The 14,728-nt window shown below is 47.9% G+C and overlaps 4 protein-coding genes across 4 annotated transcripts in view; 2 read left to right on the top strand and 2 right to left on the bottom strand.

Moving 5' to 3' along the window:
- The window catches only part of LOC106808049 (general transcription factor 3C polypeptide 5-like), a 16,865-nt gene extending 15,749 nt beyond the window's left edge, over nt 1-1,116 (top strand). The window contains exons 4-6 of the mRNA XM_014810605.1: nt 214-421; nt 617-717; nt 926-1,116. The gene's annotated coding sequence lies outside the window, so the exon portion shown is untranslated. The remainder of the gene's footprint in view (nt 1-213; nt 422-616; nt 718-925) is intronic.
- The window catches only part of LOC106808036 (general transcription factor 3C polypeptide 5-like), a 1,245-nt gene extending 95 nt beyond the window's left edge, over nt 1-1,150 (top strand). The window contains exons 2-4 of the mRNA XM_014810585.1: nt 214-421; nt 617-717; nt 926-1,150. Of these exons, the coding sequence (XP_014666071.1) occupies nt 214-421; nt 617-717; nt 926-1,150 (534 nt within the window). The remainder of the gene's footprint in view (nt 1-213; nt 422-616; nt 718-925) is intronic.
- A 6,744-nt stretch (nt 1,151-7,894) lies between these two features.
- LOC106808045 lies at nt 7,895-10,348 on the bottom strand. The gene is made up of 2 exons (XM_014810600.1): nt 9,284-10,348; nt 7,895-9,178 (listed from the first exon to the last, which is right to left on the bottom strand). Exons 1-2 carry the CDS (start codon nt 10,305-10,307, stop codon nt 8,748-8,750), a joined length of 1,455 nt encoding a protein of 484 aa, XP_014666086.1. The 5' UTR covers nt 10,308-10,348; the 3' UTR covers nt 7,895-8,747.
- Nucleotides 10,349-10,479: 131 nt separating this feature from the next.
- Nucleotides 10,480-14,728, bottom strand: part of LOC106808035 (transcriptional activator SPT7-like) — a 10,994-nt gene continuing 6,745 nt past the window's right edge. Inside the window, exons 5-10 of the mRNA XM_014810584.1 lie at nt 14,353-14,491; nt 13,545-13,792; nt 12,546-12,672; nt 11,594-11,802; nt 10,539-11,312; nt 10,480-10,494 (exon numbers count right to left, since the gene is read on the bottom strand). Coding sequence (XP_014666070.1) covers nt 10,480-10,494; nt 10,539-11,312; nt 11,594-11,802; nt 12,546-12,672; nt 13,545-13,792; nt 14,353-14,491 — 1,512 coding nt within the window. The remainder of the gene's footprint in view (nt 10,495-10,538; nt 11,313-11,593; nt 11,803-12,545; nt 12,673-13,544; nt 13,793-14,352; nt 14,492-14,728) is intronic.

Below are 14,728 nucleotides of genomic sequence, written 5' to 3'. Positions count from 1 at the left end.
TAGTAAGGGCATACAGTCGTAAAAAATCTGCTTCAATAAATTGTGCAATAAGAACTGCCAAAAACTGGACCGAGCCAGATTCCTGGAGTGGGTTTCTACTCATGTGGATTTAAAACCCTTGAGTCCAGTATAAAATAAAGTAACCGAACAAACAAACAAACAAACTGAATGAATCGTATATGCTTGCTTAGTTTAAGTATTTTGGCTTTACAGCTCTTTGAAGAGAGACCTGTGTGGTCGAAGAATGCAATAGTTGGGAACCTGAATATTGACAACTCAAGGCTGAAAACCATCTTGCCTCTATTCGCTTATTATTTCCTGACTGGACCGTGGCGCTCCCTGTGGGTGAGAATAGGCTACGATCCGCGTAAAGATCCGACTGCTAAGAAGTATCAAACGCTAGACTTCAGAGTTCGGCAAAGTAAGTGCTATTTAATAACAAGACTAGTTAACAATAATTGATATATTTCCGTGTTTTATTCTGTAAGTGATGCATAAGTAATGGGAAGGTGTTTTAGCAATTTAGGTAGGCGATTTTTTAAATCTGCTAATTACAGGTGATGTTTACGATTTTTCAAGGGTAGACATTACTTAATGTACCTATATTTTGTTTCAGTGTCTGTTGATCGCATGCCTATCTCCAGTAAACGTGGTACATTTTGCTATCAGAAGCCAACAACAGTTTCTAAGACCCAGGCACAGGTAGCACTAATACAGGTACGTTCATCCACTGTTTCACTGTGCACGGTTGATAGCTCTTTTATTCCGTTCTGAGACAATGTGGTACTTAATTGTACATTTCCTAGGTTAAAATATTTTTAATTCGTATTCGTGTAACAAGCTAACAATCTGGTGTTTCAAATCAGTATTATCAAAAATCAAATCAATTAAACATGATGGCATCCTGATATTTCTGTATCTACAGGCTGATGACCTTGGAGTGGGTGATGCTGCAGTGGCCTCTACATCAACAGCGGGCACGCGGGAAGAACTGGAGAAAATCACTTCAACATATACATTCATACCGAATGTTCTGCCACCGTTTAGACAGATGTTTTACCAGCTGTGTGATATTCAGGCACCAGAGGTTCAAGCAATTGTCAGCCGCAATGACAACAAGGTAGCCAAGGAATTAAAAACATTTACATAGCTGACCAATGTTGTCCATGTGTAGCTAACCAATGTTGTCCATGTGTAGCTAACCATGTGGTTGTCCTGGGCTAGCTACCCATGTTGTCCTATGTAGCTAACCAATGTTGTCCATGTGTAGCTAACACATGTTGCAGTGTAGCCTAACCATGTTGCCATGTGTTAGCTATACCCATTGTGTTTCATATGTAGCCTAACCATGTTCGTCCATATGTAGCCCTGACAATGTTGTCCAATATTATGCTAACCAATGTTGTCCATATGTAGCTACCATGTTTGCCATTATGTACGCTAACCAATGTTGTCATGTGGTAGTAACAATGTTGCCATGTGATAGCTAACCATGTTAGCATGTGTAGCTAACCCGTGTGTCAATGGGTAGCTAACCCACTGTTGTGTCCATATGTAGCTAACCTCATGTTGTCCATGGCCCTAGACTAACCATGATTGTCCATGTGTAGACTAACAGTTGTGTCCATGCGGCTAGCTTTAACCATGTTGTCCATATGTTAGCTAACGCCAATGTTGTCCATGCTGTAGCTAACATGTTCTGTCATTGTAGCTAACCAAATGTTGTCCATATGAGTAACAATGTTGTCATATGTAGCCTAACAATGTTGTCCATATGTAGCTAACCAATGTTTAGCCATATGGCTAGCCTAACCAATGTTCTCATGTGTAGCTACAGATGTTGTCCATATGTAGCTAACCGAATGCTTGTTCCATATGTTAGCTAACCAATGTTGTCGCATGTGTAAGCCTAACCAATGTTGTCCATATGCTAGCTAACAATGTTGTCAGTACTGTAGCTGACCAAATGTTGTGCCATATGTAGCCTGACCAATGTTGTCCATAATGTAGCTACCAATGTAGTTTGTCCATATGGTAGCTGACACGATGTTGTCCATACGTAGCTAACCAATGTCCATGCGTAAGGCTAACCCATGTTGCCACTATGTAGTAACAATGTTGTTGTCCATTCGTAGCTACCCATGTTGTCCATATGTAGCTAACCATTTGTTGTCCATATGTAGCTGACCAATGTTGTCCATTTATGTAGCTGAACCAATGTTGTCCATATGTAGCCTAACCAATGTTGTCCATATGTAGCTGACAATGTTTGTCCAATTGCTAGCTAACCAATGCGGGTGCCATATGTAGCTGACCAATGTTGTCCATTATGTAGCTAACAATGTGTCCATAGTAGCTAACCAATGTGGTCCATATTGTAGCTGACCAATGTGTTCCTATGTAGCTAACATGTTGTGCCATATGCTAGCTAACCAATGTTGGTCCATATGTAGCTAACCATATGTTGTCCATATGTAGCCTAACCAAATGTTGTCCATATGTAGCTGACCAATGTTTGTCCATATGTAGGCTAACAATGTCCATATGTTTAGCTAACCAATGTTGTCCATATGTAGCTGACCAATGTTGTCCATATGTGTAGCCTCGACCAATGTTGTCCATATGTAGCTGACCAATGTTGTCCAGTATGGAAGCTAACCAATGTCCCATATGTAAGCTAACCAATGGTTGTCCATAGTGTGCTGACAGTCTGTCCATATGTAGCATGACCATGTATGTTCCATATGTAGCTAACCAATTGTGTTGTTGTCCACTATGTAGCTAAACCAATGTTGTCATATGTAGGGCTAACCAATGTTGTTGTCCATATGCTAGCTAACCAAGTTGGTCATATGTAGCTGACCAATGTTGTCCATTGTAGCTAACCAATGTTTGCCATATGTAGTGATAATGTTGTCCATATGTTAGCTGACAATGCTGTCCATATGTAGACAAAACCAATGTTGTTCCATATGTAGCTAACAAATGTTTTGCTCCATTATGTAGCTAACCAATGTTGTCCATATGGAGCTAACCAATGTTGTTGTCCATATCGTAGTAACCAATGGTAGTCCATATGTAGGACCAATGTTGTCCATTGTAGCTGACCATGTGTCGTCCATATGCCTTAGCCTAAACCCAATGTCCAATCGTAGCTACCATGTTGCCATAATGTAGCTACCCATGTTGTCCGATATTAGCTAACCTCACATGTTTGCAATATGCTAGCTAACCCATGTTGTCCTCTATGCTAGCTAAACCAATTTGTCCATGCTGTTAGCTAACCATGTTGCCATATGTAGCATAGCCAATGTTGTTCCATATGTAGCTGGACCATATGTTGTCCATATGTAGCATAACCATGTTGTCCATATGGTAGCTGGACCTATGTTGTCCATATGTAGCTAACAATTGTTGTCTTGATTCCATATGTAGCTGACCAATATTGTGCCATATGTAAGCCTACAATGTTGTCCATTATGTTAGCTGACCAATGTTGTCATATGTAGCTAACAATGTTGTCCATATGTAGCTAACCAAATGTTGTGTTGTCCTATTGTAGCCTAACCAATTGTTGTCCTATGTAGCTGACTATGTTGTCCATATGTGCTGACCAATGTTGTTGTCCATGTGTAACTAACCAATGTTGTCCATATAGCCTACAATGTTGTTGTCCGTATGTTAGCTAAACAATGTTGTCCATGTGTTAGCTAACCAATGTTTGTCCATATGATTAGCTAACATGTTTCCTATTAGCTGACAATGTTGTCCATATGCTAGCCTGACCAATGTTGCTCCATATGTAGCTGACAATCGGTTGTTGTCCATGTGTAACTAACCAATGTTGTCTTATACCTGTCAGTGCTGCCCATACGTGGGCTTATCAAATCATCTAGGCTTCCTTGCATCTGGAGGGAACGCCTCCACCCTTATCACTACCATTATTCTACTTCACGGCTTCTTTCATTACAGGAGAAAGGTGTGCACAGAAAAAGGATGGCTGGTGTTGCAAGAAGACTTCGGGGCAAGTGCGGCATGTGCTGAAGCCGGTTATCTGATACGGACGATGTGCAAAGCGCGTTTCGGCTTCGCGCAGTTCCTCCAGCGGCAAGCGCCAGAGTATGAAGGGGCGTGTGACGAACCGTGTAAATATAAGACGATAGCTGCCACATGTGGATACCGTGATGTCGAAACGATTATTCATATTTGGTTTTGTTTCTCACTCAGCGGCCAGCGGCAAAGAGGGCAAGAATAACAACGTAAGAAGCTTGTGAAGAAGAGGTGGAGAGTCTGAGCACCGATAGGGGCTTGTGGCCTTGAGCAGAACGTTCATGACATGGATAGACTGAGCGGCTTTAGTTTATGGGACGATGGAGATTAAATGACCCTTTAATAATAATGCAAATGAGAATGTAGCTGACAGGCATGTATAAACGGTGTATATGTGAAAAATATCAGGTTTTTGCGATTTTAAAATATTCATCTTGTTATAGGGTTTGTGTTCTTCATTTTCTGTCTTTTAGCACGAAGGACGCAAGTTGTTAATATGAATCTCTGCAGTTCGTCTTAGCATTATCACATATGACAGATGATATTCTCCCTAATTTATGCAGATGATGCATCCAGATGGAGTTCAAACCCTGTCTCCCTATTTCGTTTGCTACAAGACCTTGATCATTCTATCGATGGTGAAAATGTGTTATATTCATTTACGAATAGAATAAACATTGATCACACGTGTAATACGAACCACCCCTTTTATAAAACAAATTCTCAGAAGGCATCTCTAGTATTAAACTGCCGCTTCCCCTATTCATGGATTGTTTCTCGATTCACTCGTATTCAGCCTGCTTCTTACAAGACATCTATACACATATCAATTATGCACACATGGAAAAGACTACACCTGCATATATGATCTACACTATATGTTGTACTATAGTTAATAAACACTGCTTGAACTTCTTACTTGTTGTTTGAGATTCTTTGTGTTGGTGACGGCCACGGAACGAACTAAGGGTTTGAAGACCCATGGTTCAGCTGTGCTCCCGTGTCTATGGTGTAGCCTCTTGCATAGTGTAGCATATCGCTAGGACCGCGTCCTCCACACCATCGCAGTCTATATGTCAATATAGCACTGAGTAATAAATTTACAAATTATTATCGATGGTCAGCATGCCCATTGCCACCCATGACTAAAAAGGGGAATCAACTAATAGTTTTAGAGATTACTGTTCTGTTGAATTTTTGTCATTAAATTTATATTATGGCCTTTGTTATTTGTTATTATTTTTGGTAAAATTTGACAGGAGATATGGCCCTAATGGTTTCTTCCATAGGTTGGAGGCTAAGGAAGATCTTTATTTGGCACCAGCTCCAACAAGTACTACATATTATAGCAAGAATTTATAGAGAAAGCGATATTTGCTTTCATTGAATAAGTAAAACAACTATTTTTTATTTTATACTATGAATCTAGGGTATATATTTCATGATGACTCTAAATGTCTAAAACTACTTAGTCACAGATTGTGCTTGAAAAAAAGATGATCCTTTAAAAGTTCCGAAAAATAATCACACTTTTGGCGCGAACATGTACTGAGTACCTAGCATATAATGCTACCATACTATGAAACCATCACGAAAAACAGAAATACCAATTAATACCTTTTGATTCCAATATCTGGTATTCTTCTATCTATATATATCTATTATATGTCCTTTCTATCATATATTATTATGGTAACATCTATCCATGTATATATTCTCGTCGCGGAATAAGTGATCCCCCTTTCAAATGTATTCGCCTACGACTCTGTTAGCACGGCTGATATTTTTATTCAGAAGTATGCGGCTGGTGTTTCAGCCTCAACTTTTTCACCCCCCCCCCAAGCACAAATATTGCATTATTACGGCCTATAATACGCGTTTTTACAGTCACACAAACCACACCTATTAACAACGCGTGCGCGGGTATTATAGGCGTAATTCCTTTTATTGCGCGGGGTGTTGAAAAAAGTTTCGCTGAAATACGCGCCATTTACCTGCCCAAAAGCTTTTCCCATGCCTTTGCCTGGTCATGGGCGATGAGGGGAGTATGTAGTTGAGGAGATATTAAGAACGAAGAGAGGGCGAGTATATATATATATACTTACTATATATATATATTGCGCTCTGAGAAAAAGAGAACATGCGATGAGAGAGAGAGACGAGAGATGAGGAGAGAGAGAGAGAGACGCTGACAGAAAGAGAGAGAGAGAGGAGAGAAGACAGACTGACAGAAGAAGCAGAGAGGAAGAGAGGTGACGAGAATCACGTAGAGGGAGAGGCCGTGGAGCGGCGCGAAGGCCGAGGGAAAAGTAAGCTATATCGAAGAATATTTGCATCATTAGCCTGTCGCTGCCAGTATCCCCGCTCCCGCTGCGTGCTGCGCCGTACGTAACGTTATGTATGCGCGTGTGACTGCGCATGCGTGTGCACATATCGTGACAAAAATGCATCTCCTCGGCCTTCCGTCCCTACACTGCATTTCGTTTCTCCTTTTTCTCCTCCTCCCGTCTCACTCCTTCCCCTCAGTATTTTCCTCCCCTCTCGCGGATAGCTATATGCCGCACGGGCATCAGTTGCCACGGTGCAGTTAGCCATGCGGCAAATGGCTGATTTCAGCCTCAACTTTTTTCACCCCAAAGCACAAAATATGATTATACGGACTATTTTTAAGTTTTTTACTGTTCGAGCTCGCACGCACAGACCACTTTCGCTGCGACGACTGTCTGGATAAAAAACATCAGGCGCCACGAGAAAACACCATTGACTAATGTTTAATACCGATTTATTGATCATGCAGTAGCACACTGATAATTCCAACAAATGTGAATTACACACACACCGACGTTGGTTGCTGCGCGCACGCGTCACCTACACTTTAACCCTGATCATTCGCGCCTGTTATATGTGTATTCAGGCACTGATATGGTAACACACATCTCTGTCTCTCTTTTTCCAGTACGCTGGGGAAGGAAAGTGTAGGAAATTAAATAGAAGCACACCTCCAAAAATGCAAAACTACCGTGTAGTTGAATACACGGACTGTCGTTCCTATGAACCGCAGACCATTTGCCTCCGCTCTCTTCAACTAAAATACCGTTTTCACTATGAACCGCGGCCATGTCTCGGACGCCACAAGGACATGTGTTTTATTTAACGAGGTACACTAAGTGCTGACAACAACCACTGCTGTTTTACCGCGTGAAAATACCCGGCCTACATGAGTCTGAAAATATAATATATATATTATTTATTATATTGATGCTCGCAGACAGTTGATCAGACACCAAGTCATACCACATATCTCACCATACATATACATTTACAGCTACGTTAGTAGCCGTAGGCCTTACCTGCTACTTTACACCCGTCCGTTGTGCAAACAGTCATTGGTAATTATGAATTCCTCCGCATTTGACAGATACTTGTTCTATACAACTGGTTAAATTCATAGTGCACGCTACCTACGCACGCACGCATGCGCGAGGCGTGCGTGGCAAGTGTGCGTACATTGCAGAGTTACAGACACACAAACCATTACATTGTATAAACCGCACGCACGAACGCACGCACGCAAATGAGATGACGCAATATTTATAGAAATGCGTAGTTGTGTTATTATAAAGCTCCATTTAGACATATGCGCAAAATATTAAAATTACACGATACAAATCACAGCCTAATCTATTGATATTTAACAACAGAAGAAAAAACCTGGGAAAGTAAGTCGGATTAAACTGTCGTTTCGTTTAGTTCGGAGGAAAAACATACCTATCTCATACATACATAATACATACATAGCATACATAGGATAGAGCAATACATATATCATACATAGGATAGAGAAGAATCAAGTCATAGTAAAGGGAAGGAGAGGTGTAGGGGCTCACAGCTAAAGAGGTGGATGAAGGAAAGATCATGGAAAGGCAGGTCAGGGAAAGAGAAGACTCACAACAAGCCTGGGTCAGAAGAACGTGTGCGATAACAGGAGGGAATGCGACTACTGTATATTAAAGCCGTATTTTTCGCATACAGATATTTTCGCGAATTCAGACTTGACGAACAATTTCGCAAATGGTTAATTTCGCGGTCGGTGAATTATGAATTATTCGGTATTATTCGGTATGCATTATCCACGTGTTGTTATCTTCGCGGCCGGTGACGCGTTCGCGAAATTCGCGAAAATTAAACCACCGCGAAATATACAGTTTATACAGTATTCGATAACCGCTAGGTTCAATGAACAGGGGGGTCCCAGCGCAAGGATATTGGATATTTGGATTCACTTCATATGTCAGCTCTGAGGAACGGCAAGGCGCAAGTAAACACATAACACAAACACATAACGGCACGTTCTCTCACATCGTGTCTGTCCACCACTATTATTCCATCTTCAACGTCTCCGATGCATACAGGGCTCTATCATGCACAGGATGACGCAGGTAAATAACATATACAAAATACAGGATCTAACCGAATACGCGCTCTAATGGCGTCCTTCCTCCGAGTGTGTACTGGAGACAATATTATATACATAAAAATAACGCAACGTACAAGCGCCAGGGTGTGCACAGAACGCATGAGGTGCTAGCTCCGATTCACAAAGCTCTCACTCCTTCGTCAATCTCCGGCCGCGAATAACAAATCGCCACTGTTGATCGCTGAATCGCATCTCCGGAATGCCTCTTCGCAAGCGCCCCCTACTGGCAGTTCTGTTCGCGAGTAACCATCAAGAGATTCGCGTCGCCGTTGCTGATCACGCCTGCGGCGCCCCCTGGCTGCGGCGCCGCGTCGTCGTCGCCTGTATCGTCGACGTGGCCATTGCTCTCCTTCCACGTCTGCTCGTCCTCGCTCGTTGCCATGGCGACGGGCGTCTTCTGCGGTGCGGGCTTCATCACGCCGATGGCTTCCCAGAGATTGCGCTGAGCAGACGGCTGCAGAGGATGAGCATTGACGATCATAGACTGTGCGTTCAGAATCGCCGTCGATGGCTGAACAATGGTGGGTTGTGCATGAACAACGCTCGGCTGCGCATGAACAATGCTCGGCCGTGCGTGAACGATGGCCGGCTGCGCATGAACAATGCTCGGCCGTGCGTGAACGATGGCCGGCTGCGCATGAATAACTGTGGGTTGTGCGTGAACGACCGTAGGTTGACCATGAATGATGCTGGGTTGCGCGTGAACAACTGTGGGTTGTGAGTGAACGACCGTAGGTTGACCATGAATGATGCTGGGTTGTGCATGAACAACTGTGGGTTGTGAGTGAACGACCGTAGGTTGACCATGAATGATGCTGGGTTGTGCATGAACAACTGTGGGTTGTGAGTGAACGACCGTAGGTTGACCATGAATGATGCTGGGTTGTGCATGAACGACGGTGGGTTGTGCATGAATGATGCTGGGTTGTGCATGAACGATGGTGGGTTGTGCATGAACGATGGTGGGTTGTGCATGAACGATGGTGGGTTGTGCATGAACGACGGTGGGTTGCGAGTGAACGATGGTGGGTTGCGAGTGAACGATGGTGGGTTGCGAGTGAACGATGGTGGGTTGCGAGTGAACGATGGTGGGCTGGGCGTAGACGACGTTGGGCGGGGTGTTCAGTGCCGTCCCCGTCGCCTGTCCCTGCAGCACAAGCGTCTGCGGCAACGCTGCAACGCCACCTGCCTGCGTGTACACCACCACCGTGCTGCCACCTGTCGAGATGACGGGCGCGCTCGCCGCTTGACCACCGTCTGGAATGTTTGCGTTAATCAAGTACTGCGTGCCGCCGACTGTCAGCAGCTGCTGGATGCACCCGCCAGGGGGCGCCACCGCCTGGACGAACTGCGTCTGCGGCGAAACGCCGGCGGCCGACACGACACGGACCAGCTTCTGGACACCAGGGGTCAGCACTGTTGCGGCGGGCATCGTGTGCGTGGCGACGGAGTACGCAGACGGCACGGTCTGTATCGAGGTAATCACTGTCTGGCTCGCCGCCTGCAGCGGCGGTGCACTAGGGGGCGCCATTACGCCGCTCGCCTCGCTCGTCGACTTGGCAGCCTGCAGCGCCCCCGAGTGGTTGTCCAGTACGGCCGACATGACGTACTGCAGGCTGAGTCGCTCCTGTTCCCCGGATGGTGCGTTGCTCGCCGGCGATGCTGCTGCCACCTGCTGGGCTGCACCGGCAGACTGCTCCGACTTGGCGACAGCGGGAGGGGGGGCGCCGGCGTCCTGCGGCTTCCGCGTCGCAATCTGGTGGCGGGTCTGATGCGACATCTTCCACGGGTTCGCGTTGTACACGATCGGGGCGGCGCGCGCTCCCGTCGCCGCCCCCTGCTGGCCGTCGCGTGCCGCCGCCACTGCCGGCGCCCCCTGCTGGTGGTGGCTGCGGATGACATAGTGCTGCCCATTGATCTCCAGCTTTGCTCCCTGCGGGAACGCCTTCAGGTTAAGCCCGTGCAGACTCGACGCGTCGATCTTACCCGACGGCGACTTGATGACGAACACCGGCTGCTGTGGCACGCTGGCGCCCCCTGGCGACGACGTCGCCGCGCTCCCCATCGTTGCCAGCAGCGTGCGGACGCCGCCCGGTGACTGGACGATGGTTGGCGGGGTGGCGGGCGGCCGCACGACGACCTGGACGAGCGGCCGCGGCGGCGGCGGCGGGGTCTGCCGCGCGGCCGCGTACGGCGGGAAACGCTGCCGCAGCGGCGACGACGACAGCGTCATGGGCCGCGCCGCCACGCTGCCGGGCGCGCCACGCTCCGTGCGGATCGCCTCCAGCAGCACCCGCGCCGTCGCCGGCGACGCCTTCTCTCCCGTGGCCGTCGTCGTGGCGACGGCTCCGGACGCGAGCATCGCCTGCAGCTCGGCCGTCGGCAGCACCATCACCTGACCGCCGCGCGGGATCGCCAGCTTCCCGCCGAGCAGCGACGCCACCTGCTGCTGCATGCTAGATGGCGCCGGCTTCTTCGCAAGTTTCACCGGCGCCGCGTCCTCATCCGTCTCGGCGGCGCGAGAGCCGACGGGGTTTCCGCGTTCGTCGACGAGCAGGATCTTACTGCGGTAGGGCATCGCGGCGGCGGCGGCGGCGGCGGCGGCGGTCTCGCTCTGCTGCATGTAGATCGGGCGGCGGTTGATCGGGTTGCGCTGGCTGTACGTGTGCTCGCCAAGGAAGCGTGTGCGGCTCCCCATGCCGCCGCCACCGCCGCTAGCGCCGACGTTGTCATCGTCGTCGTCGTCATCATCGTCATCATCGTCGTCGTAGTCATCGCTCGAATCCTGTGCGACCGAGGGAGAAAGCACGTTCAGATGTTTACGATTCAAAGCGTGCGGGCGAGAGAAATTCGTGACGGATTCGGGAATAACGGCTCGCAATTTCTAGTCAGGATTTATACGAATTTATGCTCACCTTTACCACAACGCTTAATATTTACAACGCATACTCTAATTATCGGTTTTAATAATAGTTTTAATAATTAGTAATTAACCTAAAATCTGCCTCCAGCTGTTACCAGCTGGCTTACGAGCGTGACCTAACCCCCGTTAGCATGACAACGCACCTGTTCCATCTGCTTGGTGATGGCTGACAGGGTCTTCAGAGCGCGGCTCGTCGCCTGTCGCTGCGGCCTGATCGAGGCGCGAACGTTCACCTTACGGTCGTCCATCTGGAACTCGTCGTCGCTGTCAGCCTTCTCCGTCTCCTCCGGTAGGTGGCGCTTTGCGGCGCGGCGCACCACCACCTCGAGACTCTTCGCCATCCACGAGTAGTCTGCACGCAAGACGCACGCGGAAACACATATAGGGAGACGTCGAGTACACGGCAACGACGCACACCGGCAAAAACATACACACATCACATACAATTACACAATTGATAAATTATAACAAGATGATAATGTAGCAGATAATGTAAAGTACTGAATGATAAAGTACTGCATGTTAGTGTTACAGATAATAACATTATAGACATAATGTAATCGGCAATAGGCTGGACAACCAGATGAATGCCCATGGGATAAGACTGGGACATATAGGAGCAGGATAGGACTGGGATAGGAGCAGGATAGCACCAAGATAGGAGCGGGATAAGACTGGGATGGGAGCAGGATAAGACTGGGATAGAAGCAGGATAGAACAGGGATAAGACTGGGATAGGATTGAGATAGGAGCAGGATAAGACTGGGATAGAAGCAGGATAGAACAGGGATAAGACTGGGATAGGATTGAGATAGGAGCAGGATAAGACTGGGATAGAAGCAGGATAGAACAGGGATAAGACTGGGATAGGATTGAGATAGGAGCAGGATAAGACTGGGATAGAAGCAGGATAGAACAGGGATAAGACTGGGATAGGATTGAGATAGGAGCAGGATAAGAATGGGATAGCACCAGGATAGGAACAGGATAGGACTGGGATAAGAAGGAGATAGGACAGGGCTAGGAGCGGGATAAGACTGGGATAGGAGCAGGATAGGACTGGGATAGGAGCAGGATAGCATAGGTCCAACTTACCGCTGTCGGGGCCGTTGTACTGCCGACAGTTGTCGAAGATCAGTTGGAAGTCGTCGAGGAACTCTTGCTTGCTCGTGTAGTCCCTCGCCTCCATCTTCTCCTCAATCGCCATAAAATCCATCGGCTCCTGCCAACGCGAAAAAAACAACTCTCAGCCGGCGCACTAAATCACTAAATTAGCAGTGGTGGCTGCACTAGTGCTGCCGTCACACGTTGTTATTTTCCCGAGCAACTTTGTTCATCTTCGTTACCTTGTCATGGGTCGAAATCCTAAGATGCCTGTATTTTAAGACTCGGGCCTGAGATTACTAATACTAGCAAGCCCGACAGGCCAGTAGAAAATCCACCCCCAGCTTGCATGCCTGTAAAATCCCTTACCTACAGGCCCGACTGGCCTGTAAATTTTCAAACTAATTTCTACCCCTGCTTGTGCCATTGGTTTGCAGGATGGTTGACAGGTGGCGCTTACTCAGCGACCAATCGTGAAGGACTACACGTCTGCAATGCTCGCTGCTACTATGTCTCTCACTCTGCGCACTCTTACCCTGCACACCTCGTTCATGTCCCGCACGCTCACATACCATACCCTCATCTTCTTTTTGTATGGCTTGTTTCCCCGTCCCTGTCCCTACATGTTCCCAGCTCTCACCCCACATGCTCACACCCTCTTCCTCGCCCTGCACGCTCACCCCTATCCCCGTGGCATCCCTGCCCCCACCCTGTGTGCCTCCCCTCTTCCTCACCCTGCACCCCTCTCCTCCTGGCATCCCCGCCCCCACATCACTGTACATTATATAAATCTGTAGGCAATACATTATATGTACCAAGCAAAACAAACATTCAACATAAAAGGTATCTCCACACAAGCACACCCGAGCATGTAGACACCATGCTGAATTTGTAAAAAGACCTCTTCAAAAAGAAGCCTACCTACCTACCCAAACTTTTCAGCCTGGGTCGAGTGAGGGCAAACAAAGATTTTTTTAATTGTGGCCTCACCTCGATCATGTCGAAGTACCCCGGCGCGATGGCCTCGGTGATCGGCTCCGTGAAGGGCCACGCGTCGCGGTGCGTCTGCACTGCCTCCAGCACGCGCTGCATGCTCACGTACACCTTGTCATCGAGCGGCCGCTCCTCGTCCCGCTCGTCGCCTAGCAACCCCGGATGCTGCAGCTCGGGCGGGATCTCTTGGCCGGCGGCGATCAACGCTGCGCGCTGCTCCCGCAGGCGTACGCGCAGCGCCCTCTCTGAAACAAAACGACGTTACGACATGGGGTTTCGCTAGGTGGCGCTCGTGCACTGGACATCGTACGCGCCAGCGTTTGATGAAGCTTGAGCTTCTGTTAGAGCTTCGGTTAGAGTAAGAATTCAGACCTGCCAACCTGTGATTCATGAAAATAGTAAGGCTTTTCTTTTCTTGCAGCCGGCGGCCATTTTGTTTGTATGTTATGCACGCAATGAATGATGGGACTAACTCTAGATCACGCGAGAACAATGTGAACGCGTGATGCAATATGGCTGCGCCCACAATCGCCAGATATTTCTCGGCTCACAATGTAAAAAACACATTCATTTTCAAGTCGTAAAAAATCGTAAATGAAAAAATAAGTTTTTCAGTTTGATCGTACATTCGTAAAAACATCTTGGAATTAGTAAAGAATACGAAAAAATCGTAAGGGTTGGCAGGTCTGAGAATTTCTCGCGCAAGACTGGGGAGAGGTTGCCGGCGCGCGCGGAAACGCGACGACGTAGGTGGCACCGGCGCGCGCGGAGACGCGACGACGTAGGTGGCGCCGGCGCGGCTCACCTTCGCGGAGCTTGATGCGGCGCTCGCGCGACAGCCGCGCGTTCTCCTCCCGCTCGGCGTCCAGCCTCATCTGCTTCTTCTCGTCCTCGCGCCGCTTCCTCTCTCTCTCCTCCTCGTCGATCAGCACCTGGATGCGGTCCTGTGGGATGAGGAGCAAGAAGCAATGACGCATGAATCACTGAAGCCACGCGGGACGAGGAAGGAACAAGCAGCAACGCGTGAATCACCGAAGCCATGAGACGCGGGATGAGTACCAAGCAGCAACGCGTGAATCACTGAAGCCATGAGACGCGGGATGAGTACCAAGCAGCAACGCGTGAATCACTGAAGCCACGAGACGCGGGATGAGTACCAAGCAGCAACGCGTGAATCACTG

Source organism: Priapulus caudatus, unplaced genomic scaffold (genome assembly GCF_000485595.1).
Source record: "Priapulus caudatus unplaced genomic scaffold, Priapulus_caudatus-5.0.1 Scaffold250, whole genome shotgun sequence".
NCBI classification, from domain to species: domain Eukaryota; kingdom Metazoa; phylum Priapulida; class Priapulimorpha; order Priapulimorphida; family Priapulidae; genus Priapulus; species Priapulus caudatus.
The sequence above is the reverse complement of the archived record's forward strand: the minus strand, read 5'-3'. Positions and strand labels throughout refer to the sequence as shown.